At 44.7% G+C, this 27,667-nt stretch overlaps 1 protein-coding gene across 4 annotated transcripts in view; it reads right to left on the bottom strand.

Annotated features, from left to right (window-relative positions):
- Positions 1-27,667, bottom strand: part of SYBU (syntabulin) — a 97,841-nt gene that overhangs the window by 69,711 nt on the left and 463 nt on the right. Inside the window, exons 1-3 of one of the 4 annotated variants that reach the window (XM_055126270.1) lie at positions 24,177-24,382; positions 23,363-23,494; positions 21,191-21,392 (exon numbers count right to left, since the gene is read on the bottom strand). In XM_055126270.1, coding sequence (XP_054982245.1) covers positions 21,191-21,392; positions 23,363-23,494; positions 24,177-24,197 — 355 coding nt within the window. In that variant the 5' untranslated portion in view covers positions 24,198-24,382. Of the gene's footprint in view, positions 1-21,190; positions 21,393-23,362; positions 23,495-23,782; positions 24,080-24,176; positions 24,383-27,667 lie in introns of those variants that run through there. The other 3 variants (XM_055126268.1, XM_055126269.1, XM_055126271.1) reach the window with 3 other exon arrangements.

Here is a 27,667-nt window from a genome sequence, read left to right as displayed (position 1 = left end):
TAATTTATTAAAACTATTCCTATACAAATAAAATTTCAGTTTAACTTCATCAGTCCCTCACTGATATTGAAAGGTTCTCACAAAGCAGTCTGGTTAAAGAAAGCACATCGAAGAACAGAAGTAGAACATTACTGTTTTGCAAGCTCCAAAGAAACAATTGATTTGTGCAACAAACAATAGATAAAACCCTTGAACAAAAGGCTTTCGAAATTTAGAAAGGAGGAATCAGGCCTCACCCATCTGTGCCCACTGCATATTCTTAGCATCACCAACCGTGAAACAACAAACACCATGTTTCTTCAGAAGGGATGTAAGGTCACAACAATCCCATGAAATATTTGTCACACACACACACACACACACACACACACACACACACACACACACACACATCCTCGAGTCTAGTCTGACTTCAAAGCTCATGTCCACATTACAAAACAAATGGGGAACAGGATAATAAGTTAAACCACGGGCTGGCAAACGGCTGGCCAAATCCTATTCACTGTCTGCTTTTGTAAATAAAATGTTACTGGAACACATCCAGTCCCAATCTTTTGCATATTGCTACCGTGGCTTTCAAGCTAGGATGGCAGAGTTGAATCATCAGGATAGAGATCATTTGGTCAGCAAGGTTAAAAATATTCACAGATTCTTTACAGAAAAAGTTGTTCGGCCTGTCGTTAAATGATATCACGAGGAAGCAAACCAACGTTTTATCGATAATTAGGGCTATTTTAAAAAGCCAAGGAACTTTGTGAACTGCATTTGTAATGCAAATGGCACTGTGATGATGAAAGAAAATGCCAGTTTTAAAAAAAAATAAGAAAGGCATGCGGGCATATGCAGGTAGACATGAAATGACACGATGTCTGGAGATTTGCTTTAAAATTTTTTCAGCAAAGTTAGAAAAACAAACAGTAAAGGAAGATAAGCAAATCTGTTAAAATCTTCTTTTATGCTGGGTAAAGAAAACACATAGCAGCTTTTACTGATTTTGAGTATGTTTGAAAAGATTCAAAAATATTTTACTTCTCAAAAACTGTCTATTGAGAAAAAACTTAAATAACTTCTTTTGAGTTATTTGAAAGCAGAGGCAATAACATGGTGTTTTTTTTTTTTAAATAAAACAACAGTTTTTTCTTTGAGGTGGAGTTTTAAGTAGTTGCCTTGCATGAAGATGACCTGGCTTTATCCCCAATGTAGCACAGTCCCCAAACACCACTAGCACTGACTGAGTACTTCTGGGTGTGGTCTAAACTCCCCAAACCCAATCAATTTTCTCAGTAAGGCAATAACAGATGGTCAAAAGCAGCAGAACCTGAGAACTTGCCTACAGACTTGAGCTGGGGAAGGAGGGGCTGATGGGAGGGGCCCATGGGTCACTGGTGTGGGGAAGCTCTCCAGGGGAGAGTGTGGTGTTAGCACACTGTGTGCAGAAAACCCTGTCATTACCAGTATTGTAAATCACAGTGCCTCGATACAAATTGAGAGAAAAAAATCAGTTTCTTCTTAGGGGGCTTTTAGTTTGTTTCCAATGATTTCACTGTTATCAATATTTCATTAATAATATGCTGCACCTATAGATCTTTGGTCTTTTTATCATATAATTCTAAAAGTGCGATTACTGAGCTTTCTAAAAACTTGGCGGCAATTTATATTTCTATTACTATTGTATGAGACAATCTTGCTTAATAATTTCCTTCCAGCATGAAATGCCATTTTGTCTGCATTTTTAACAAGTTAATAATGAAAAATATACTGTCATGTTTTGCTGTCATATTCTGCATGCATTTATTTGCATCCACTGTCATATTTTACATGCATATATTTATTAGTGGGGCTTAATTTATTTTTATATATTCACTGGCTTTTTTATTCTACTGTTTGGGCCCTTCTTAAATTTTTCTATTGTGTTAAGAATTTCCTATTGAGCCATCAGAAATCCAGTTTGTTTCCCTTCAATCTTACAATTGTATTTTGACATTCAGATCTTTTTTTTTCTACATTTAACTGTCAACTTTCTTGATATTTTCTTTTTTGATATCCCCTCAACATTTTATTCTTGTTATTTTATTTTGGGGGATTTTGGACCACACCCAGCAATGCTCAGGGCATTACTCGTGGCTTTGTGCTCAGGGATCACACCTGACAGTGCTGTGAGGACTATAATGGTGTTAAGGATCAAACCCAGGCTGACTACATGAAAGGTGGAGTCTTACCCACAATACTATCTCTCCGCCTTCACCCAGCCCCTGTGTTTAATGTTTGGGATGTCTTTCTTTCCTTAAATATAAACTAAATATTTACCAATACTTTCTACGCTTTTGAGCTTCCAATTTTCATTTTATATTAAATCCTTTTGGATGCATTTTAAAGTGCATTTAAAGTACATTAGATAAAATGTATTATTATTTCTTAAATTAGTAATTTATTCTTATTATTTTGCAATGCAAATGAATATGTATAGATTCTAAAGTGTATATGTAAAGGTATGTAGATATATGCACATTTTTAATAATAGAATTTTCCAAAGTGAGTGCACTCTCATACATTTTTGTATTTTTGATTAACATGCCTAATAATCAGTGTCTTTAAATCCTTTCGGTGGCAAATATGATGGCCAAGATCCATTTTAAATCTTGCACCACTTACACTGAAGTAAAAAAGAAAAAAGAAAACCCACTAAGTTGTAAAGATCACTGATAAAATATTTTTTGGAAGTCCAATAATCATCTCTTAAAACTTCTGGTTCATTTTTAAATTTAGATTTCAAAGCTCATTTGCTTAGTTCAAAATGTTGAAGCTAAGCAACTCCAGAAGACACAATTAAAAATAACATCAAGCAGAGAAAGAAGTGGTTTATGTGCCATAATGTCTGGAACCATTTGGCTATGGTTTGATGTTGTTTAATGTTCAGTTACATAATTTGAAGGAAAAAATTATTGCTATTTTAAGGAACCAATACTTCAAGCAATGTGAAAATCAAATTGATTCTCGTGAATGACAGGGAAACTTACAGATCACTAATTCATCCATTCAACAAATGTTTATTAAGAGAATCTACTAGGTACTAGATATGGTCACAGGTGATGTTATACTTAACGCCCCCCTTTCTCTTTATCTCTTTTTCTACAGGTATATCAGCATTTTTGATGACTTTGATAGAGACATAAGACATCACAGCTCAAAACTCATAGTCATCTGAACCCTGTGAACTTATCACAGACCACTCAAATGGTCAGAGAGAGAATTTATGGAAAGAGGTTAGAAAACAATACAGTGCTTAGCCATATGATTAGACATGTGTCAACCTGGGTTCCTTCCCTGGCACTCCACAGTCCTTGAGCATTTCTGGGTCCAGCCCTGGAGGCCTTTCAGTATTGCAAGCATGGATCAGGCAATCCCAGGCACCACAGGACTGGAGCAGGGGCATCCTCCCAGACCCTTGCATGGACCCACAAACCCAGTTGGTTTAGAATCACCAGTGATGCCCCCAGATGTCCTGAGCATCACTTTGGAGTCTCCCTCCTCCAGGGAAATAGAATACAGAGACTGCAAGAAAAGTAACATTTGTTAAGTAGCTCTCATGTGGCAAAGACATTATTAGTTTTTATCATATAATTTAATATGACCTTATTGTATAGGGGAAAAATTCATATTAAGGGGTTAAGAATTTGTGATTCCGGGAGGTAGGAGAGATAGCACAGCAGTTACAGTAGGTCCTGGTTTGATCCTTGGCACTGCTATGGTCACCCTAAGCCCTGCCAGAAGTCATCCTTGAGCATGGAGTATGGCCTAGGCATAGCTGGGCATAGCCCAACCACCATCAAAAAAGAAAAAATATATTCCATGGTTGCACTGCTGCTGAATGACTCAGGATTCAAACTAGGGTTTGTCTGACTCTAAAATTTTGTTTTTGCATAGCAACATACTAGTTCTTTTCTAAAATTTTCTACCTATGTTTGTTCCAAGAGGAAACAGCAGTAATTCTGGGAACGTTCAAATTAGAAACAGACACACTGTGAGAAAGAGGCCAGCCCATACCAGGCAGACCACAAATATCAGAGGCAAGAAAGCTTTTCAAGTTAGTTGTCTACAGTTTTCCAATAATTTAGATTCAATACAAGTAGACATAGAAACTTGCCATTCGTACTATTCTGCATTCTAGGTTTTCAACAATAAGATCACAACTTCCATTCCTTCACCTAATTTTAGCATCTATCAGGAGTGAGAATTCACAAGTCTACAAGGTTCTATGCTAATTTGGCTTCAGTATTAAATATGGAGACACCTAATTGCCAATGTTCAAGTATAAGAATCTCACCAGTCCCTCTTTTATCTATCCTTCCATCCATCCATCCATCCATCCATCCATCCATCCATCCATCCATCCATCCATCCTTTTTTTTCCAAGAGTAATTAGTTACTTCTCAGTGTGTATCATCCAGTCTTCTAGATATTTAAGATATAATAATCAAGACTTCTTACTTTCAAATAGTTCACATTACAGTGGTAGAGCACCATATTAAAAAAAATACACAAAGAAGATATTTTGATGGTTGAGAAGTTGGGTGTTTATCTGGATGAAATACATAGGTGGTGGGAGGCACACTGTTTGAAAATCAGAAAGACCCTAGAAAGAAACCACAGAATGAGAAATAATCAACCATGGGAATGTACTTAGACAAGAGAACGACAGGGAGTTTGGTCTATTGAAGAAAAAGAAAGGTGGCCAGAAAAGTGGATGGACATAGAAGGTCTGATGAGTTTGTTTGTTTTGTCCACTACCAAGGACTGAACTAAGAGCCTCACACATGCAAGGTACACTCTCTACTCCTGAGTCAAAGCTCTCACATCAATCAATTGATCAATCAATTAATTTCTTAATGCTAGAGACCAAACCCAGCACCTCACATGTGCAAATCAAGTGGTCTAGCAATGAGCTATGCTCCCTGGTGCTGAATTCCTGGTGATATTTTTGCAATGCTTGAATCAAACTCCAAGGTCTTTGTGTTTAATATTTAGCCTCACACCCAGCTCCTATGATGGATGGAGGACAAGGATGAAGGACTATAGGAACTTGAGCACTGTAGAATTTAGGGCAGGAATCTGTAGGTTTAGTGCACTGGAAGTCAAGCATGCATTAAGCAGAATTTGATTTATGAACAGATTATTTTGATGCTAAAGAATTTCACGTATGACTGCCCATTAAGTACAAGACAGATTCTTGTAATTAGAGATAGGCACTAAATGTTCTCTGCAGGAAGAGAAAACTAGTACTGGCATGCTCAGATTGCAACCAACTCAAGGTAAAATCATGGTATGAATTCAAACGGTTAACTCCAAAGTCTCCCTAACTGTCATGCAATAGGTCTCTAGGAATGTAAGGAAAAAAGCAAATAGCCCCATGTGGAGGCTGTTGTCATGGTAGAAAGCAGACAGGACAGATTTGCACAGGGTGGAATTTGTGAGAATTTAGAAAAGTAATGCATTTAAGATCGGTCTTGGATGAGTAAGTAAAAGTCTTAATCAATGAGAATGAAAAATAAGATGAGATGAAGCATGTATTTGAGGGTTTTTTGCTAAAGCAAGTGGGCAAAATGTTGGTAATTTTTGCATTGGAGAAAAAAGTGGGGTTATTACAAGTGTACAGGAGTTAAATGAAAAGTTTGGGTTTGGGGAACGTTGCAAACAAGATGCAAATTAATCAGGACACTGGGGCCTTGTGGTGGAGAGTTGTCTATGTGAGCCTGAAGCTCCAGGGAGACATGGAGAAGGATCGGCAGCCTACAGATGAGGGATTTAGGCATGTGAGACAGAGAGGGAGGAAGAGAAGCTGGCAGAGCACAGATCACAGTGGGAACCAAGAAAAAAGGGTGGAGCCATAGGGTGACAGAGGACCAGTGACAGGAGGTACTCTCAGAGGGGTGGGACACCAGAGACCAAGGAAGAAAATCTCCTGAGAGGGGTTTGTTTGGAGGGGCCGAGTTTTGCTGAGGCCAGATTAAATTACTGCTGATTTGCCAACATGGCCACACACAGCACTGGACCAGGGCAGACTCTGGAGTCTGGATTCTGGTTTGTTTGTTTGTTTTGCTTTTTGGGTCATTCCCGGCAATGCTCAGGGGTTATTCTTAACTCTGCACTCAGGAATGACTCCTGGCAGTGCTCAGGAGACAATATGGGATGCTGGGAATAGAACCCGGGTCAGCCAAATGCAAGGCAAATGCCCTACACACTGTACTATTGCTCCAGCCCCTGGAGCCCAAATTCTGGAGAAGTTTTTCTGAGAAGCAGAGACATCAGTGGCACTTGCCGGAAGTGAGGGAATGAAAGGATTTACTTGAAGTTGTGTAGACACAAGGAAATAAGCTTGTCAAAGTCATTCCAGTGGGGGGCCGGAGCGATAGCACAGCGGGTAGGGCGTTTGCCTTGCATGCGGCCGACCCGGGTTCGATCCCCGACATCCCATATGGTCCCCCAAGCACCGCCAGGCGTAATTCCTGAGTGCAAAGCCAGGAGTAACCCCTGAGCATTGCTGGGTGTGACCCAAAAAGCAAAAAAAAAAAAAAAAAGTCATTCCAGTGGAGGATGGGGAACCAACAGCTATAAAATGCAATAGAGAGGGAAGAGCTATTTCATGGTCTCTTGGAGACAAAGTAATCATTGCATGTGGAAACATTCCCAAGGACTTTTGAGCTATTTTGGAGTTTGTACATACCCAGAAAAGTTATTCTGGGGCAGGCCTCAGTAGCAAAGGAGTATAGAGGTGACTTGAGGCCTGTGACCATCGCTCCACTGGGCCCACAGGTTCTGTGAATCAGAGATTCATACTGGTTTGCTAAAGGGACCTAGTGACTTCATTCTGTGAGCAGATGCAGTGGAAACGATCTGGAGGGAATGATAGCATCTTGGTTCAAATACTGAATGCAGTGTCGCTAATAAATCCCTCTAGGATTTGGGGAAGGTCCCGTTGTCTGGGGGAAGTCTGATAGTAGGAAAGGCTCCATGACTGCAGAGGAAATCAGGCTGGTGAGGTTTTTGCAGGGTAAGAGATCTCCTTACTCATCTTTCCCAACAATTGGAGGCTTCTTTCAGGGTCAGGGGAATGAGACCTGAAAAGATGAGTAAGGAGAGGCTGCTAAAATCTCAGGGTTGGGACGAATGGAGACATTACTGGTGCTCGCTCGAGTAAATCAATGAACAAGGGGATGACAGTGATACGGTGATACAGTGAAGAGATGTCCAGGATAGGCAGGCTGTGGGAGAGACAGGCAATTAAGGCATGTGGCCTCCACAAGTCCTGGTACCTGGCATGATTCCTGGCACCAGGTGGCCTGGTGAGCATTGCAGGGTGTGGTTCAGAAGAAGGCATGACCACCCTACCAGGGTGCCCCTGTGGTCCTGGCCCTGCAGGGCTTGAGCAGCAGAGCCTCCTCAGATCCTATCCCTGAAATGCCAGCCAGGTTGGTCAACCATGGGGCCACTGAATGCTGCTTGGGGACCCCCCCCTTTATAAGTATGCCCCTATAACTCCTTGATTTTTTTCTCTCCTGGGTTATATGCATTTATTTGCAGTCCCTAAGCAATGCCCTTTTAAAAGCTCCATTTGTATTGCTACTATTATTATCAATTTAGCAGCCTTTGTCTTTTATTTATTTGCTTGCTTGTTTCAATTTGGGAGAGTTTTATTTTGGGCCACACCCAGCTATGCTCAGGATTTACTCCTAGTTTTGTGCTTAAAGATCACTCCCAGTGTGTTTGGGGGACCATTTATGATAGAGGGCATCAAACAGGGGTCGGCTCCAAGTGGTCCCGGCCGCCGGAAGTCACGCCCTCGACCCACCCTCGTCGCCATCTTGCCACAATCAACAGAGAAGCGGCAGGCATTCTGGTGAGCAACACGGCCCGGAAAATGCTCCGGACCTGAATTGGGGCCAACAACACCGGGGAGCCGGAAGGAGGAGGTGCAGCCTGCACACCTTCTCCAGATGGAGCCCTGGCGACACTGAGCAGCAACACGGCTCCGGGATTCGGGACTGGGACACATCCGAGCCGCTCGTTGACGTTAGCGGCTGCGAGACCTTTTCTAAAACCTGAAAACATACAATCTTTTAATGGAAAACTAATTATCAAATGCTTCCTTAATAGGGTTATCTTGTTTGGGGGTATAAGTCCCACAACAATAGTGAGTTTTGTGTTGAAATATGGAATGTAATCAAGGTGAAGAGAAAATAAAGTGAAATTCATCAGTTATACAGTTGGGGTGGGGGGCGGGGGTATACTGGGGATTTTGGTGGTGGAATATGGGCACTGGTGAAGGGATGGTGTTTGAATACGGTATAACTGAGACATAAACCTGAGAACTCTGTAACTTTCCACATGGTGATAAAATAAAAATAATTTAAAAAAATAAAACAACAACAACAAAAATAAAATAAAATAAAATAATTTAAAAAAAAACAACCAGGGGTCGGCCTGTACAAGGCAAGTGCCTCAGCCCCTGTGCTATCTCTGGTCCCTCAGTTATTATTTTATTTTTTGGTGGGGGCATACTGGGCTGTGATCAGCATTTATTCCTAGCTCTGTGTTCAGGGCTCACCCCTGGCACTACTTAGGGAATATATATGGGGATGGGTATTAAACCTAATGCAAGGCCAAAACCCTACCTGCTGTATAATCATCTCTCTGACACTCTCAGTTATTGTTTTTTTACTGAATCCCAGTGAGATACACAGTTACAAAGTTGCTCATTATGGGGTTTCAGTTATATAATGTTCCAACACCCATCCCTAGAGTACATTTCCCACCACCAATGTTCCCAGTTTTTGAAGGGATTTTGGTGGAAGTGGGTCAGAGGGACAAAGGGAGTGAGAGACAGGAGAACTGGAAGCAAAAGGAGCAAGAGGGGCCGGAGCGATAGCACAGCGGGTAGGGCGTTTGCCTTGCACGCGGCCGACCTGGGTTCGATCCCCGGCATCCCATATGGTCCCCCAAGCACTGCCAGGAGCATTTCCTGAGTGCAAAGCCACGAGTAACCCCTGAGCATCGCTGGGTGTGACCCAAAAAGCAAAAAAAAAAAAAAAAAAAAAAAAAAAAGGAGCAAGAAAGAGAGGCCAAGACCAAGCTCTCTCCCGCTCTCTTGAAAACCTTGTGACAAAAAGTGCCTGGATACAGCTCAGTGGCAGAGCACTTGCCTTGCGTAGGTGAGTCCCTGGATTCAGTCCCTGACACTGCAAAAAGGAAAAGAAAATTAAAAAGGGAAAAGTGATCACTGCTCTAAGGGCATGTGAGTTCATGTCAGCTTCCTCTAACCATGTAAATCTCTCCCCCTTACTTCTATTTTGCCTCACAGGAAGAATCTAAAAATGATGGTGGTGAAGGTAAAAAAAAAAGGGATACAAATTGGAAAGAATGTTAAGAGGGAAAAAGCTTATTTATAGTTCCTGTAATTGCTACATCTGTTTCTCCCCTTTGTTTGGAAGAAAAGAATCATGTTGGCTAATAACTGCTGATCACGGTATTTATCGATTGAAGTGGAAATAAGAGAAAAGAAGAGACAGTTGCATCAATCACCGAGTTTCAGTGATGTTCATGAAATAAAGTTCTTGGATAAGAGAAATGACTTAGGGGACTGGGACAGCTGTGTGGCATTCGGGAAGCCTGGCTTGGATTCCTGAGCACCAATGGGAGTATCACCTGAGCATAGAGGCAGGAGCACTCCCTGAGCACCATTGGGTGTGGCCCCAAACCAAAATAAATAAGTACAATAAACAAAGTTCTCCTCTGGAAAGCCTCACAGAGGGAATATTTCCCCACAGGATAAAATGGCTGATGTAAAGTCAGCTCTGGGACCAGAGAGATGGTCCAAACAAGGTGCTTGCCTTGCACTCAACTGGATCGAATCCAGATTAAATCCCCAGTATCCCAAATGCTCTCCGAAGCACCACCAGGAGTGATTCCTGAGCACAGACACAAATTCCCTCCACTATGATCTACCACCCCCACTTCCCCACCCTCCCCCTAAAGTCAGACCTCCACAGCAGGGAAAGAGCTGTCATTAGTGAGGGGGAGGGAACTTCTATGGAAGAGAACACTCATTTCTGGAAGGCTGGACACTTGTCAGTGTGTCTGTATCTTACTTAGTTACTCAGAGAGCGTCTTGCCCTGACAGGTGCTCCATCAATATTGACTTCACAAATAAGACACGCAGGCTCCTAGGTCGAAGTGCACAGGAGCTGACTTAGGCAAAACATGAAGCAGGAGAAACCCAACCACATCCATCCTGACATAGGCACCTGCAAAACTGTATCAATTTTGAATGGCAAAACTAGGATTAGCATCCAAGAAAACGAAATCAACACTTGAGGGACTAGTGGTGGGAAATGTACAGCGGTGAAGGGCTGGGTGTTGGAATGCTGTCTGACTGAAACCCAGCCATGACCTTTGTAACTCTGTATCTCATTGGGATTCTATTAAAAAAGAAGAAAAAATCAGCCATGCAAGCGGCTGGGATTATGGAAAGCAGTAGGTGAGGGGGCCCAGGGCTCAAGAGTTCTGAGGGCTGGCTCAGGATCTCCTAGGAAACCTATCACCCGGGCACCAAAATGCAAGAGAGAACAAGGACAGAGGCAGCAGAGGGCTTGGACCAAGTCTCCAAAGGTGGGGGGTGGGGTACAGGCCAACCCTGGGCCCAGCTAAGGCCCTGTCAGCAGGTCTCTAGTGCAGACGGTTTCCTCCGGATCAGCCGGGAGAGACGAAGCTTCCTCAGAGCACAAAGCCCTGGAGGGCGGCTGTGCCAAGCTGCAGTCTGGGAGACGGTGAGGTGCCTTCGCGCTAAATATTGTCTTGACTATAAACGGCACTGCTGGCTTCTCCTCCTGACTTACATGACTGGAAATAATGATTCCAGGAGACTGAAGTCCTCACTGCTCCCCAAATCTGTCCCCACTCCCCGGCAGGACTCCCCTGGATCTGCTTGTTAGCTTTCTTCACAGCCTGGGGCCTGGCCCCGTGCCCACTCTTTCTCACTCAGGGTGTGGTGTGTGTGTGTGTGTGTTTGTGTGTGTAGGCGAGGGGTTCAGGGTGCAATTACAGGCAAAGAATGCACATACCTAGCATCACGGGGTAGGGGGGCAGTTTCTGGTTTTCTCAGCAAGAAATCTTATCTATCTGCTGGCTACTGGTGGCGTCAGGTCATGGTGGGAAGCCAGTACTGATTGCTCAGTGTTTTGAAGATCATCTCTTCAGAGAAGAACGCCTTCCTCCATCAAGTGAACAATTCAAGTAAATACTGGGTACCAGTTGACTTTTGTCATTTCAGCAACTATGGATTCCATTGCACTTGAGCACTTGATGGATTCAATGAAAGGAAGCTCTCTGTTTGTCCCATTCTAATGATGCCTGCCACCAAATTCCCATGAACATTTTCTTAAGTAGCTGTTGGAGGCCAGAGACCGTGCAGGAAACTCTTCCTGTCTCTGTGGGGTTCAGAGTCAAAATGAGGCCACATGACAGTAGGAGAGCTAGTACAGGGGGTAAGGCATGTTCCTTCCACAGATCTAGCTCTGGTTCCATCCCTGGCACCACCTGTGATCCCCAAGTGCTCTTGGCAGTGATTCCTGACAGCAAGTCACAGCACAATCAGGTGTAGTCCAATCCCAGTCACCACCCCACCATACCCCCAAATACAGCCACATGGTATGAGAGAGGAAACTTCAAGAGGCATCATTAAAATGTTCTGATCTTGAATACTATGCCCTTGTTCTCACACCCATTTTTTCTTTTCTTTGCACCCCTCAGTTTTGTGGGGTCTGACCACAAAGTCTTAGGGCAGAGTTATCACTTCTCAACTTTTTCTCTGCTTCTTTCTTTCTTGTCTGCTTCCCTTCAGCTTTAAATCTGACCCACGTACCTGTCATCTGATGACTCCCCTATCTTTTCTCAAAAGGCAACGCTTGTCCTTATCCTATTTCGTTGTTGCTATCTGGCTCAGGTCTTTTGTTTGTTTTTAAGAGTGGTCAGTGCTGTCTCTGTCCCTTCACATCTCAGGCTCATGCAATCTGGGTCCATCACCACGTTTCTGCCCAAGATCACTGATAACTTCGTGAGTGGTCCTATGCCTTTCTTGGTTTTCTTTTTTCTGCTTTTTCCAGCTTGATGGTGGAATTTGGTATTTCCCTTCCTTATCCCCACTGGGCCACCTGAACCATTCTGCCTCTTTGTTCAGGGAAACCCTCTTCCTTTGGCATGGGTGACTCTGGTGCTCCTGGTTCTCTACCTCCCTCCCCGAATGATGGTTCTCCAGTCCCTTTATTTCTCAGTCCACTCGAGCTTTATCAGTGAGTTTGAACCTCAGACCTCTCTTCTTCCATAGGCTCTTCTTGGGGAACGCACACCAGCTCCCCTGACTGCAGCCGCGTGCAATGCCAGCTTCTCTCCTGGGCCCCAGACCTCATTTTTATCTCATAGGCAACAGACATTAATCCAAAGGCATTAGCCTTACTCATTAGTCTCCCTAATCCTGGAACTCTGTTCATCTGGCAGAAATTCAGACACAATTCCTTCCTTTCCTTCCTTCCCAGTTGGTGACAAAGGCCCACAGATCAAATTCTGAGGCTCACCCATATTTGATCAATCTTTAACTAAGATGGCTGCTCCAACCTGCAAAGCCAACTAGATCCTTCTCCATCCACTGTCCAACACATAGGGAAAAAATGAAATATATATATATATGCATATATAAAATAACTGTTCATTGTGCTTCCTTGCTAAAAGCCTTTCATGAGTGTGGAGAGCCTCCACAGGACCGTGCTTTGTAAACAACACCTGTTCTTGTTAATTGCACCGTGCTTCGAAAATAACTCCTAATAAGAAAACAGGATATCCTGTCACGCCCACAAGGTATAACTAGCCTATCAGCTGCAGACACTTGGGCGGAAACAAGCAGCGAGAGGTATATAAGGAGGGAAGCTGCCTAACTAGTGGGTTCCCCCCTGGTTACTTCGTTCCTCCTCTTTTCCGTTTGCATGAGAAGGTCTCTGAATAAATCGCTGCAAGAAGAATCTCCGGGTTGCGTGTTATTTTACACATGAGCTTTTTAAAACCTTTTGGGATTGCAAAGTGGCTGCCCATGAGTCTTATACAGCTGCTTCTAATGACTGTACAGCACACACAGTTCAAATAAAAAGCTGGAATTGTAACCCTGAATTCCATTAGGAGAGGTGCCCGGTTCATTTCTAGAGTCCCTGATTATTATCTGTCTAGCTGGTTTCAGTCTACAGTACTAACTCCTGTAAGGATCCTTGATCTCATGGATCAAGTTCTTAGCAAGGCAGACAAAGCTTTTCCTGATCTGGCCCTGCTCACCTTTCTAATCTCATTTCATGCTTTTAACTCAGGTCGGTGGAGGCCAAACCCAGGTTCGTGTTTATCCAGTATACCACACTAATTAGTGTTACATCTTCAAATCCTTGAGCTTATGAGATGTGAGAGGCCAATGTACATAATAAATGGAGCAACATATTCAAGTGGCAGGAAATAAGCGTGTGTGGCATGGGCAGGGCTAAAAAGGAATGGTCTAAGAAGATACAAATCAAGATGAACAAAGGTAGTTGTGTCAAAATTACATTCAATGCTTCTCTATTCTAGATATTTTGGTGCCAGGGTTAATGCAGGACACGAGGTAATTTTTCCAACTGCTATGTTTTATTCAATATTTTGTAGCCTTAGCATATTTCCTGCTTTTAGCAGGGTTTTAAAAATGCTTACTGAATATTTTTGCAGAAGTTTGCAAAAAGCTGAATGTCAAGTTGCTCTCAGGCAAGCTTCTCTCATTGCTCTCTATTTCAATTTCTCCACGGGGATCTAGGGAGAAGTTTAAGATATATATATATATATCTTAAACCCAGTATTCCTACTTCCAGTAGGACACCTCCACCTCAATCATGGTTATGAAGTAGGCAGGTAGGTAAAGAGCGAGGTCAATGACTTTCAGGATGCCGTAAAACCAAGACGTATTCTGAAAACAAGTTACTCAGCTGCCAGTCCAAGAGCCAACCTCAGCCTAAACAATAGATGCCTCTGAGGAGACAATTCAGGAGGAACAAAGACCCCAACACAACTCTAAATGAAGACCACTAGAGTCCAAAGTTCTCTTCCTTGACAAGCCCTATCTGCAAAAGTCCTGACTAAGGCAGTATAGGAAGGGCCTATGGAATCACAAGGGAATACTATGCAGCTGCAAGGAATGATGAAATCATGCAATTTGCAGCAAGATGGTGGTTGGAACTGGAAGGTATCATGTTGAGTGAAGTAAGCCAGAAGAAGAAAGACAAACACAGGGTGTCCTCACTTATCTGTGGAACATAGAATTCTGGATGAGGAGATGTACTGTAGTAAAGGGGGGATACCTAGATCATCCTTCACCCCAATGTTTAGAAAGGAGAAGGAAAGAGGAGAGAAATCTAGTCGGGGTGAGGGGGGAGAGTAGAGAAGAGAAAAGGAAGTAACGGTGAACAGTTACCAGTCACACTGAAGCTGTGGAAGAGTGCTATGGCCATATGTCCAAAACAGACTCAACAACACTGAGAACATGAGATCTAAATTGAAACCATGGAAACTTTGTAAGGTCCCTGTCAAGTTGACAGGTGGGACAGGGTGGGGGTTGGGGTGGAGAGGGAATATGGGAACACTGTTAGAGGGAAAATGGCACTGGTAGTGGGACTGGTGTTAAAATATTTTATGCCTAAGACTCAACTATCAATAACTTTGTAAACCACAGTTTTTTAATAAAATGAATAAAAAAATTAATTAAAAATTTGGAATGAGCGCTCCACTCTGGAATCGCCAGAGCCTTAAGCACTGCACTCTGAGCTCACCTACACCCAGCTCGGGGTGTACCCTTTATTTTCCAGGACTCTCCAAATTTCTTTATTCTCCCAGAATTTCTTCACTATTGCATGATTTAACTCTACAATTCAGGTTTGCGAGATAAATGAGAATCTGAATCAAGTCAGGACTGCCTGTTCCCTTTCCTACCGAGATCACAGCCTCCTTCGACCTGAGAATGATGGTTCCTGAGCACTCAAGTGGGGAGGCCAGGCTCACATGCAGGAGAGGAAGTAAGTGCTGGGGGCAGGCTGGCTACTGCCTTAGCAAGGCTGGTAGGACTCCAGTGCCCACTGCAAGGAGGTGCCCTGTGTCCTTAGGCCAGTCCTGACCTCTCCTGTCCTCACTTCACTGGCAACACAAGATAGGCAGGAGTGAGGTATCTCGTCTTCCTATTCCATCTCTGTGATACCCTCTTTGCACGTGTGGGGAACAGGCTAAAACCAGAGAAAAGATTATGTAGGAAAATAAAGGAAGGAAAGTTTCCTCCGTCACTTTTCTACCACCTGAACATAAGTTAAACCCACTATACAGATAGAAAGAATATTACTGCTTAGTTGGGTGACAGGGAAGTGGCCAAGATAGAGGAGGTATTGTTTCTAGGAAAGGTGAAAGTCTTTTTCTCACCCCACGGCAGGCAAACATTTACACAGCTTGGCTAAACACCACCACCATTGCCATCTTTGATCTTTGTTAACCTAGTGATGTCACTTGGCTTTATCTCTGATACCTCTCCTATGAGATTCTCAAACACAGGCACTTAGGAGCATTGCGGTCCACACTTCAGCAAACACCAGAGTCCTCTAGTAGCCAGTGAACTGAATGCTGGGAACCGGGTGCTCCCACTGTGGGGTGAGAAGGGAGAAGGCTATCCGCATTGGAACCTCATTTTCCCGAGGATACTTGCTACATATTAGAGATAACCCATACTTTGCAGCCCAGAAATGCTGTCCTAAAACGGAATATTTCCCAACTTTTATATTTCCTAACTTGCTTCCAGGCATGGGACACTTCCCTCCTGATTATCTGTCTATAGTCCCAAAGGCTGTGCTGTTGTTTTGTTTCCACTTTAAATTATTAAGTGACAGAAATTGCTTTTGCCCTCCTAATTGTAGTTACCACATTCTCCAAGAAATATGGTCTCTATGTTGTTTATTTGTAATCTATTTCATTAGGTGCTTATACTGCAGCTATTGCAGTATAAGCCTGGGAATATATATGCTATAACTTTGCAGGGTCTTATGTTCATTAAAATGATCCTAAAGTCTTGGGTCTTTTTCTTTTTTATTTGTTTGGTTCCTTCACAGCAGGTTGGCAGTCATTTAATTATCATGCAATTTGATCTTGCCACTCACTTTAAGCCCATCATCTCAATTCTGATTGTGTTCAAAGGCTTTCTCTAGCCAGATACTAGGTTTTCTCAACTGGACAGACACACAGCAGAATATTCTGCTTGCTAAGGCCAGGTGAGTCAGACGGTCAATTGCCTTAACTGTTCTTCCCACCAACAGCAACTATGATTATCTCAGGTCACCCGCACTTAAAGAAGGCTATTTTCCCAGCCAGCCACTGTAAAAACCTAAGTACTTTCTGCAGCCTCCTTACTTAACACTAAACTGCAAAGGTTCTCAGATTCTAACTGATGGATGTGGTCCGTGTTTTTGTCATCGATGATGTAATTAACCAACTTACCTACATGTCCGTGCTTGCACATGAAAAATAGTGAAAACTCAGAGAAATCACTGGGCTGCCGTAAAACAACCAGTTGTTCTATCTTCCTCATTTGTTGTCTCTGTTGTGTTTACAAGACAACCCATGGAGCACTAGCTTAGAGCCCAGCAATCCACCTGCCTCCCCGTTCTATGGGGCTATTACTGCCGGAACTAAGCTAAGAGGAATGCACAGCATGCTAACCGTGCCAGGTGACTGATGGACAGGATGACTTATGAACCAAGTCATCCCGCTTCTAATACTGACTGGAGTTATGATAAGATGTCACAATATTCAGCCAAGAAAAGAGACAAATGGGCAGAGGTCTAGATTCAATGGGCTGTACTCAGGAAGCAGATCACCTATAGGAGTTTTTGGTGGGTGGCCTCTATTAATATTTTTACTACTTCTTACAGATATTTTAAGAAACTCATGAAAGAAAGGTAAGGGGAGGGGAGGTAGGGTAAATTTATATCCAAACATTAGTTTAAAAAAATTCAAGAAAGAAAGGATCTGAAAGTCAATGTTTTGTTTCTATTAACCGTATTCCTTCATGTATGCTTTTCCAGATTGCGTTCGTGTTAATTTAAATGTTAATTTACCAAGAACGGACCATGTTTTTATGTTGCTAGGCACAGGAAATAGAGCCTGGTCTCCAAAACAACAAACGTTACTGGGAACAGCGAAGGTCACAGTGACCAAGGGGAAGATGAACTTCAAGGTGCAGACTGTTTTAAGAGAAAAGTAAAATCCAAGAGCAAAAACACACGTGCTTAGGACATGCACAGAACACAGGCTCATCTTCAGAGAAATTCTGATAAGAAGAAGCTATTAAAGGAGAATTCTTTAGGGACACACCCCAAATGAATTGTCAAAGGTCACACATGACTCTTTTTGCAATGATATAGACGAGACATACAAATTAGCATAGAGAAGATCAAGTCATTAAATGTTCCTTGTAAAACCACCCAGGGGAAAAAAAGGAGGAGGGCAGCAGCAATCCAGAAGAAGGAGAGATTGTGCAAGAATGGACAGATCATTTGGGTTGAAGTGATAGTACAACAGGGGGCTTGCCTTACATGCAGTGGACCTAGGTTCCATCTCTAGCACCATGTATAGTCCCCCAAGCTGGGCCCAGAGTGATTCTTTACTACAGAGCTAAGAATAAGCCCTGAGCACCACGGGACGTGTCCCCAAAATACAAGAAGCGAATGAACAGTTCATACTGAAAAGTATCCCTGGTCTTTTAATTTCACAAACGAGTAAAATGAAAAGAAGAATATAAAGGTGGGGATGGAGAATCTATTTCTTATATAGGGCTATGATTTATTATGCCTGAATAACTACCATCCACCCGTGTAACTTTTTGTTATAATACAAATGGGAAATCCAGAAACTTAAACCAAAGGCTATTAATTAATTAATTAATATATTCATGTCTTTGTTTCTGTGACAGGGAATAAACCCAGGCCCAAACACAAGCTAGGCAAATGTTTGACTGCAAAGCTGTATCCCTGGCCCAAAAATACTTTATGTCCAGGAAAGTTAATTTGGTGAAAACTGTTATCCTCATTTTAAAAATAGAATATTTTAGAAAATGTAGTACTCTCCACAAGCAAAGTCTTCGATGCTTTTTGGAGGAAACTCGCTTGGCTTGCAGTTCTGAAAACGTAATCTTCAAATTAAATTGCCTGTGTTTTCATCTTCCTCAATAATTTCATGACCAGACTGGAAGGACTTTCCTAACTCTGTACCAGTCCTCACCCCCTTTTCCCATTAAGAGAACGTTTCTAATGAAGACCAGCTAATACACAATGATCCACTGGGAGTTTGAAGTTCTGGTGGCAACAGACAGCTCTCAATTAGTTTGGTTTCCATCAAGCAGACATTTGAAAACATTTGTCTGTCCCTTGGAGTCCGACTTAACTGGCGTGATTAAGCAACCAACATAGATTCCGGTCTCTGTGTTAAAAGGGGGCTGGATTAAAACCAGTATTTCCCCCTGCTGGTTGGACATGTTTTACATTCTCTCCCTCACTGCCTGCAGCTTTAATGCTCCCCATAGTACCAAACCCATTTATTTCCCATCCACTGGCTGACCTCCTAACACATCATTAACACGCCTCCAAAGCCTTGATCCTGTCCGTTTTAGTGGGCACAGCACTCAAAGCTATCTCGGGGCTGATCAGGGCTCCAGGAGAAAGTAGAGCAAAGAAGGCAAAGGCACCAACTCAAACCTTGGAGAACAGTCAGCACAGGAAGATGGGACCCAAAGAGGGAGGGAGGCCCATCTGAAGACCAGATGCACGGCGGAAGATTGAAAGGTCAGTTTATAGACCATAATTAGATGCTGCTGCCACTCAATTCTCGGCTACTTAATGGCAGAAGGATCAATATCTATTTTCGATTTTCATGTAGAGCATTATGGCCTTGGAGGGACAGTTGTCCCCTGGGAAAGAGGTTTGAGCCAGGGCATGGGGCTTGGAGAGAAAAATTTATGGCCCAGATGACTAATTTTATGGGTTGGTCAAACACAGTGTCTAATTCATATTTGGAATTTTTGTTTGACCCACTTTTTCCTTTTTTTTCTGACATCACCCTGAATCTGGTCACAAAAAATAGTAATAATAATAACAATGTGTAGAGAATATTCTATAAACATGGAATTGAGTCATTTAAATAAAGCTCTGTCAGTTTGAAATAAAATCCCCTGGGTTCACCCAGAGGGATCCCTGAGCTCCTGAGCAGAGTGAATGCAAATAGCGTTACGTCGTGCAAATACCATCTAAGTTCTAGAACTTGTAACTGTGCTAACGTGTCAGTTTCCTTCTGTTTTCTTCCTGGGATACTGTTCTAGCAAAACACCAGTGAATTTCCATTTTAAATGAAATTCTCATAATTCAAATACTAGAAGTCCATTTTTAAATATATATTGCTTTTTTTTTCAGAATCAAGCAAAGAATGTTTAGCAGAAAAAAAATAACGGGCGATAAAATATTTCTAATAAAAACTTATGCATGGTTTCAAATGATGTTTTGAAAGTATTTAGTAAATTCAAAGCTCAACTTCAAAAAAATTTGGGGAAGTGTCATTTACCAATACTAAATACAATGGAATATTGGATCCAGTTAAGTGAGGGCAATGAATCACATCATTTTTCCTTCTTTTTAAAGGATGGACTTGTGCTAATTTGAGGCACCAAAGCAGTTGAGAAGGGCTCCAGGGTGGGCTGCGGATGTAACTGAATTTTGGGTGCTCTGTGCAATTGGGGTGTGTGAGCCATTTCTTAGGTCTAATGACCGAGATCTGGAAGCAGTGGAGTTCATTCTTGCAATAACTGTCAGCATGGCAAATGAAACATGGCAAGATGGTGTTGGAGCTTAAGGCTCTCTGCGCTTACCATGCTGGGTTTTTTGGGTGAAGACACCCCCCAAACTCAGGCCCTGCCAAGGCCACCCACGCCCACTTCTCACCACTCATCCACACCCATCTGGCATTCCAGGACCCCAAGCGCAGAGCACTGGATTCTTCCACTCTCTGCTTCAATCAGGCCTACTGCTCTGATCCAAAGCCCTAAAACCTTCTTGGGTTTCCAATAATCGCAACATTTTGACTCACCTGCTCCTTCTTGCACATGGGCTGATCTTCAAATTACATTTCCCCAAGTCAGTTCCCAAATTCCCCCCCTCCCCAGACATTCTTTACCAGCCATAGGACAGCCACTCCTTTAAATTTTACCGGAATACCCAATATTCCTTAAAGAATGTGAAGCCTTTCTAAATAAGGGACTTCAATGCCGCTTAGAAGATTAAAACAAGGGATAAAGGTGGCGACTCCAGGAATTGAGAAGAAAAGTGTGGGTTTACCAAAGGCACTCACAACTCGAAGGAAAATTCCTTAAACCTGGCCAGAAGTGATAGCCATAGTTCCCTGTAGCAACATTTATTAAGCATCTCTAAAAGCCAGGAACTCTGCCAGCAGAATATTTAGGTCCATCATCTCATTTATTCTCAGAGAAACTCATGAGTAGGTTTTAAATCTCACTTTATAGATAAAAAAAAAAAAACTGAGGCATAAGTGATGTGTGTCCAAGTCTCTCGAAGCTTGGAGATAAATGGTGATGAGGTCAGGGATTCCAGCTCCCGTCTGGAAGATCACAGAGCCAAGGCCCTTCTCTCCATCCCAGTCAGGCTATGCTGGGATAGAACCCCTGACCTTAACTTTAGCCATGACATGGTGCTTTATTCTCAGGGAACTCAGAATGAGAAGTACAAAGGCTAGTGTACAATGTGAGCTAACTCGCTGTCCAGATTTAGTGAAGAACGTATTTATTCAGTCACACACGTACACAAACCCCAAAAAGTTAGATGTCCCTGATAAATTATAAACTAGTCTAACCTATAAGAGTGACTATGAAATTCCATTAGGTAGAAGCACATGAAATCACCTTATCTGTTAGTCAAAAGAGTTCAACAGGATGAACCTCTTACAACTCATTGCAATGACAGAAGCTGAGGTGTAGGTTCTGTGGGGTGTCACCCGGTTCCCTTCACAAAGCCCCTGAGGTACCAGCTTCCCATGGCTACCGTACCTGAGCAGAAACTGTTGCTGCTGATGGTCCTCGCTGAGCGCCCAGAGCTGGGATTGAACTCTTTGCTCTCTTCCTCAGAGAAGGGAGACTCAGAGGTTGGGGACACTTTCTGCTGTTGCAGGGGCAGGTGTGGTCGAAGAATCAAACGGGGAATTCGGCTTCTGGAGATCTCCTTCTCCTGATGCTGCCCTCTCTGCTCCTTCTCAGAAGTGGACAGTGAAAAGAAAACAACACGAGTGTGGCCAGCCCCTCTACTCTGGTCAGCTCCTTTGGGGCCCACTTTCCAAGAAAGCACTTTTCTGAATACTGAATCTTCACAAAACAGTCTTTATCTCCATTCTGCCTGTCTCTGTGTCTGTCTGTCTGTCTGTCTGTCTGTCTGTCTGTCTCTCTCTCTCTCTCTCTCTCTCTCTCTCTCTCTCACACACACACACACACACACACATACACACACGTGTGTGTTTGGCAGGAAGGCTGTCCAAACACTCCCATTTCATTCCTAACCTAGTTTGTTTCCCACTTGTCTATCGTATTCAAGCTCTCCCAAGTGCAGCCAAGCTCACGGCTTCGTTTCCCTTTGACTTGCATTTTGTACTCTCCGAATTAGCTGTGACCATCTGGCCTCAGTTTCCCCATTTTCTTACAAAGCAAACCCCTATATGTGAAGAACTCTTTCCTGCTAGATCAGGGAGCCTTATCTCTCCAACCCCTCTTCTTCCGGCCAGTATCTTAATTATTCATTAATATCCTGGTTTACAAGGCTCATTGCCAACACAATAGCAAACAACAATCCAATGGCTGGTCAGATGGCTCTACCTTTTACCCCGGGGTTAGCTTTTGTTTTCCAACCTGGACACCCCCAGAAGACAGATTTCTCCCGCCTTCAAAATACAGCATTAGAAACAGAGGACCATGCCTTTTGTTTTTTTTTTTCTTTTTTAACACATGAAAGTCACATTCTTTCCCAACTGCTTTTCAACCATATCTCGCTTGATCTTCTGTCAGCCCACAGTGAGGACACTCATTTGCGTTCTTATTTACAGATGAGGAAACCGCGGCCAAACAAGGTGAAGGAAGAGGCTTCGCCAGCACAGAGCACAGTCTAGAAGCAGAATCGACCAGATGGAGTCTGGTGCTTTTCGGGGTTAGCAGCACCCGAACATGGATTGCTAGGAGGAGCTCTGCCAGAACCCACACCGCGGTCCCCAGTCTTTGCGCTTGAAGGACCTTTGCTTGGGCAACAAACACGGTTTCGAAACTTGCCCTCCCGCTCCTGCTCCCGTCCACGCAGCTTACCAGGAAGGATCTCTGCCAAGCCAAAAGCCTGGGCGAGGCCGGCACGGCGCGGGGGCTGGCAGGGGAAGCCCCGGCCGCGGCGGGAACTCCTGGGGTGCAGCCAGAAGTCACCCCATTCCAGCGGCCACGGCCGCACCCAGCCTGGAGGGCTCTGCTCTGCCCACAGTGCCCCCGGCAAAGCTGGATCATCCCCTCATGCACACTGCAGACCCCGGGCAAAACCAGGTCACCCCGTGCGCGCACACTGCAGATCCCCAGCAAAAGCTGGGTCACCCCAGTGCTCACACTGCAGACCCCCCTCACGGGAAAGCTGGGTCACCCCATTGCTCAAACTGCAGCCCTCCCGGAAAAGCTGGGTCAGCCCAGTGCTCACACTGCAGACCCCCGCGGCAAAGCTGAGTCACCCCCTCGCGCTCACTGCAGACCCCCCCACCCACGGCAAAGCTGGGTCACCCCCGGGGGCACACTGCTCAGTCTCCAAATACTTGCACACCCCTTTCTGTTACACACACACACACACACACACACACACACACACACACACACACACACACACACACACCACGTCACTGGAGAGCTAACCCTCCCCCCTCAACTCCCCAACATCAGGTCATGAGGGTGAAGGCCCTGACTGTCTTTTTTCGTCCCCCTTGTCAGTCCCCCCCAATTTTCCCCTCCGGAGTCCCCCGTCTCTCTAGTTCTCATCACCCCGGGCAGGACCGCTCTGCACCCGCCGCCAGGTCCCCGCCACCTCCTCATCCCTGGGAACCCCGATTCCAAACGCGCTCCGACCCTCCCAGACCTCACCCGCCTCGCCTGGCCCCTCAGTGCCCACCTCCCGCCTCCCCCTTATGCCGCACGACGTGTCCTCTTTACCTTGCTGTCGCGGAGGGGCCCCATCGCGTCGCCGCCGGGCCGCTCCTGGCGCCGCCGCCGCCGCTGCTGTTGCTGCTGCTGCTGCTGCTGCTGCTGTTGCTGTTGCTGCCGCCGTCCGGGAGGAGGAGGCACCTGCGGGCGCGGGAGCGCGGAGGCGCGGCTCGGGACGGCCACTGCGGAGCTGGGTGCCACCGCCCGGCCCCGCCCCGGCCCGACACGTGGTGCGGCCCCCGGGGCCTCCCTCACCTGCCCGCCCCCGGCCGCCCGCGGGCCCCAAGCATCCCCCGGCGCCGCGGGGTGGGGTACCCGTGGTGGGGCGGGAAGGGGGTGCGCCAGGAAACGCCCGCTCCGAAACGGAGACTCGCAAAGTTGACCCCTAGCCGGCCCTCCCGGCCGCCGCGGTCTCGAACGTCCACCTACCGCGCCCCGCGAGGACCTGGCCCGGGTGTCCATCCAGCGGCCCCCCCGCCAAGCCAGCGCTGCAGAACCGCCGGCAGCCGCCTCGCGGGCTCCCCGCATCTGGGCGGCGGCGGCTGCGATGCTCCCTGGGCGGGCGGGGCACTGCAGCAGGAGGGCCTGGGGTGGGCAGCGCCGCTGCAGGACACGCCGTCAGGGCCACAGGCGGGGAGGGAGTGGCTCTTAGAAGTAGGCGGCCAGGTAGGGAGGCCCCGCGGGCAGATTTCGGAAGTCGGGGGAAAACCTCTGCTAAGGGGATGCTCCTGCCTCCAACCCCAGGCTCCGGATTTAAGGGATAGGACCCCCGGCTCTGGACTGTCCTCGGGAGACAAATTAAGCAGCAACCGAGACCACCCACCTGATTCCACATCCTTGACATGTCCTAGCCAAGCTCTCTCTTCTCTGCACTCTCTCGCACACTCTGCGGGGCTAAGGCTAAGGCCGTGGGCTGGGGAAGGTGTAGGATGCTCCTCAAGGCAACCCAGCACTCCAGCTCGCTCTCGCTCTTGTCTCTCTCTCTCTCTCTCTCTCTCTCTCTCTCTCTCTCTCACTCACTCACTCTTTCTCTCTCTCCTCTCTCCTCTCTTTTGCTCGCTCTCGCTCTCTCTCACTCACTCGCTCTTGCTCTATTTGGTTTTCTGTTTCTCTCCCCTCCCTCTCTCTCTCCTCTCTCTCTCTCTCCCCCTTCCCATCCTCCCCCTTTATCTCCCCATTTGCTCTCCCCCTCTTCCTCTCTCCCCTGTTTTCTCCTCTCTCTCTCTCTCTCTCTCTCTCTCTCTCTCTCTCTCTCTCTCTCTCCCCCCTCTCTTTCTCCACCCACTCAGTTCCTTAATAAAACTTTTCTACTTCACTGTCCTGAAATTTCCTTAAGACACATAGAGAATCCCCAAGGCCGGTGGGGCTGCTTTTGTCTTTCCTGCAAGAGTAGGAAGAGTGCTAAGAGGATGGCTGGCCTCCTCTTAGCCTGAGGTCTTCCCTGGAGAGTAGGGATCCAGTCCCAAATGGGGGGAGGGGGCAATTTTGCAGCTGCTGCAGTGAAGCTGGCAGGATTTGAGGATCTACCCTATCCTGACCTCTACAGCACCGACTTCACAGACAACAACTTGGTGAGCCAGGCAGAAGGGAGGTGGTGCTCTCTCTCTCTCTCTGGGCTGCCTCTTCTTGCTCTGTGGTGTCTTCCCAAGCCTCCTCAACAACCCAAACACAAATTTGGGTCTAGGGTGACACTCCAATCCCTGTCATTCAAGGAGCCTTTTGCCCAAAGTACTTGACCTCACTGAATTTCCTCCCCAAATGGAGGAAAGTGGTAATAATACTTACCTCAGGATAGCTGAGTGGATTGTCAGATCAGAAACAAGAGAAACAAGTCCTCACCTTCTACAAAATAAGGAGGCCACATGCCCTGCTGACTGAACAGATAGTCCCCCAAGGGCAGTTTAGACATGCCAGATCCTCCATTCAGTATTTGCTGAGGCCTCTCACATGATGGACATCAAAAGCATTTTGGGGAGACATATTTGTTCAAAAAAAAGTTGGAAAAAAACCCACAAAGGCTTAGGAGCATTTAGACTAGGGATTATCTGCTGGGTCATGGGTCTTGATGTATTATACTCGATATATTTAACTCTTATCTCCAGAGAAAATTGGGATTCCACATGTAAAATGGACATGTCTCATTCATAATTTAGAAATATTCTAAGCAGCAGCAAAGATGGTAAGTCAAACACCCCCCCAGTGTTCCACATGGGATGACTGGACTTTTTGAAATCTGTACTTGGACCGCTAAAGTACTCATTTGCGGTCCAAAGAATATCTTTTCTGAGTCTTCAGCTTTGAGACCTAGTAAAGTATAATATGGAGTCACATTAGTGAAGATCAATTTGCCTTCTTCCTGTATTTCCCAAGATGTTCTACTTTCTATGCCCAGAAAGAAGAAAAACAGATTAGAAGTGTGTCATCCTCAGATTCCTGTGGCAATAATCTGGTGGGCGCATCTGCCATTTGACCTGAGGACTAAATTCTCATTTCTCAGCAGGTAACTCAGAAACATCCTTTGACCTTTCTAGCTCATTCCTATCTCATAGTGCATGTCCTTGGGCCTATCATTTTCAAACAGGCTTCATGAATCATTCTAGACCATAACTTTCTCAAAGTCCCTATCTGAGGCAGGGACTGCCTATAACTTCAATGCTTTTTCAATCTGCAGGCTCTTTTATGCGGGAAGATTCTTTATTTGGATGGAAGGGGGATTAATTTGTACTTTCTATACCCACAACTACCTCAGATAGGGACTTTGGGAAAGTGATGGTCTAGAATGGTTTATGAAGCCTGTTCCAAAATAATAGGCCCAAGGACATGCACTCTGAGATATAAATGAACTAGAAAGGTCAAAGGATGTTTCTGAGTTACCTGCTGAGAAATGAGAATGTAGTCCTCAGGTCAAATGGCAGATGCATCCTCCGCAGACTCATTCCTCCTCCTCCCTCAAACAGCCTCCACTGACAGAACCTCCAAGTGAGCTACAATCTCCCTTAGAACAAACGTCTCAGCTCGGATCATTTCTGTTCTCTGCTTATCTCCATGATCTTCATTCAGAGTACTAACCACAAACATCTCAGATTATTGCCAGAGGAATCTAACTGGGAATGGTACCCTTCTAATCTGTTTTTCTTCTTTCTAAATGACCCCCAATCATTTCACACTTCTCCATTAAAATCCTCATGGTTCCTCCCAAAAAATATTCAGAATATTCATACTCCTTTAAGTGGCCTTTCATAATCTATTGATATCTTGGATGTCAAATCTTGCTCCTCTTCTTCCTTTACTCCCTTCACCTCCATGGTCCTTGCTGCCCCCGGTGATACCCAGGAGGATTTGCAGTTCTCTGCTTTCTTTTGCCTCTAGTTTGATCTCTTTATCTAGAGCATTTCTTACACCCCAGGTTATCCATCTTCCCCAAGTCCTAAAGATTCATTACATTTTATTCAGAGATAGTTTATTTCAGGACACCCACAAAAAAGGGTGCATTCCTTTTGCATATTTCCTAGACAACTATATTCAATTAATCCATAAGAGCTATTATGACAGTGGAGGAATTTTGACTGTCTTTACTAGCGACCAATGGCTCTTACACAGTAGGGCTCAACAGATCACAGCTAAAGAAAAGAATGAATGAATCCCATAATCCTGGAAGGGGCCTTCTGGGCGGGATAAGGAACACAGATAAAACTTATGTTTGCACAGTGACTCAGATCAAATTGCCTCTGATCTGTCTTTGTATGTGATGATGAGGTGTGTGCCTAAAAAATCCAACATGTGGAAAGGAAAGCTTTGACTGCAGAAGTGAGAGGCTGTGCATTCGCCTCTCTATCACCATAGCAACCCTGCCGAGGGAAAGGCTGCCGATTTCCTGTCTCTAAGCTCTGTACTTTTGAAACCCGAGCCTGTTTTCTGCTGTTCTATAAGGCAAGTTTTACAAATGATAATATCTATGCTGCCGCTAATTTCATTCAAGTGCTTCTCATGTCATTAAGAGAAATGTTTTATGAGCTGGATTGGATTATACCATCAACGGTCTGTAATCTAATAGAGCATATTACATTCATCTTTCATCTGCTGCAAAACATCATGCATCCTTTCTAGTTTCTCCTTAAATACTTGTTTTCTGGCTTGCTCTTATCATTTCTGCTGTTTCCCTTACACATTTGTATCTTACTGGTTGTTTATTATTATTTTATGAAAATAAATATCTAATGCTGGAAAAGGCTCAAACCTTTAAATATTATCAATAATATCCCTTCCCAGGCCTCAGAATGGATGGGGGGAGACAGAGGAATACGGCTGGGAATT

This window comes from Sorex araneus, chromosome 2, assembly GCF_027595985.1.
Source record: "Sorex araneus isolate mSorAra2 chromosome 2, mSorAra2.pri, whole genome shotgun sequence".
Taxonomy (NCBI): domain Eukaryota; kingdom Metazoa; phylum Chordata; class Mammalia; order Eulipotyphla; family Soricidae; genus Sorex; species Sorex araneus.
Note: the sequence above shows the minus strand (reverse complement) of the source record. Positions and strands in the feature narration are given on the sequence as shown.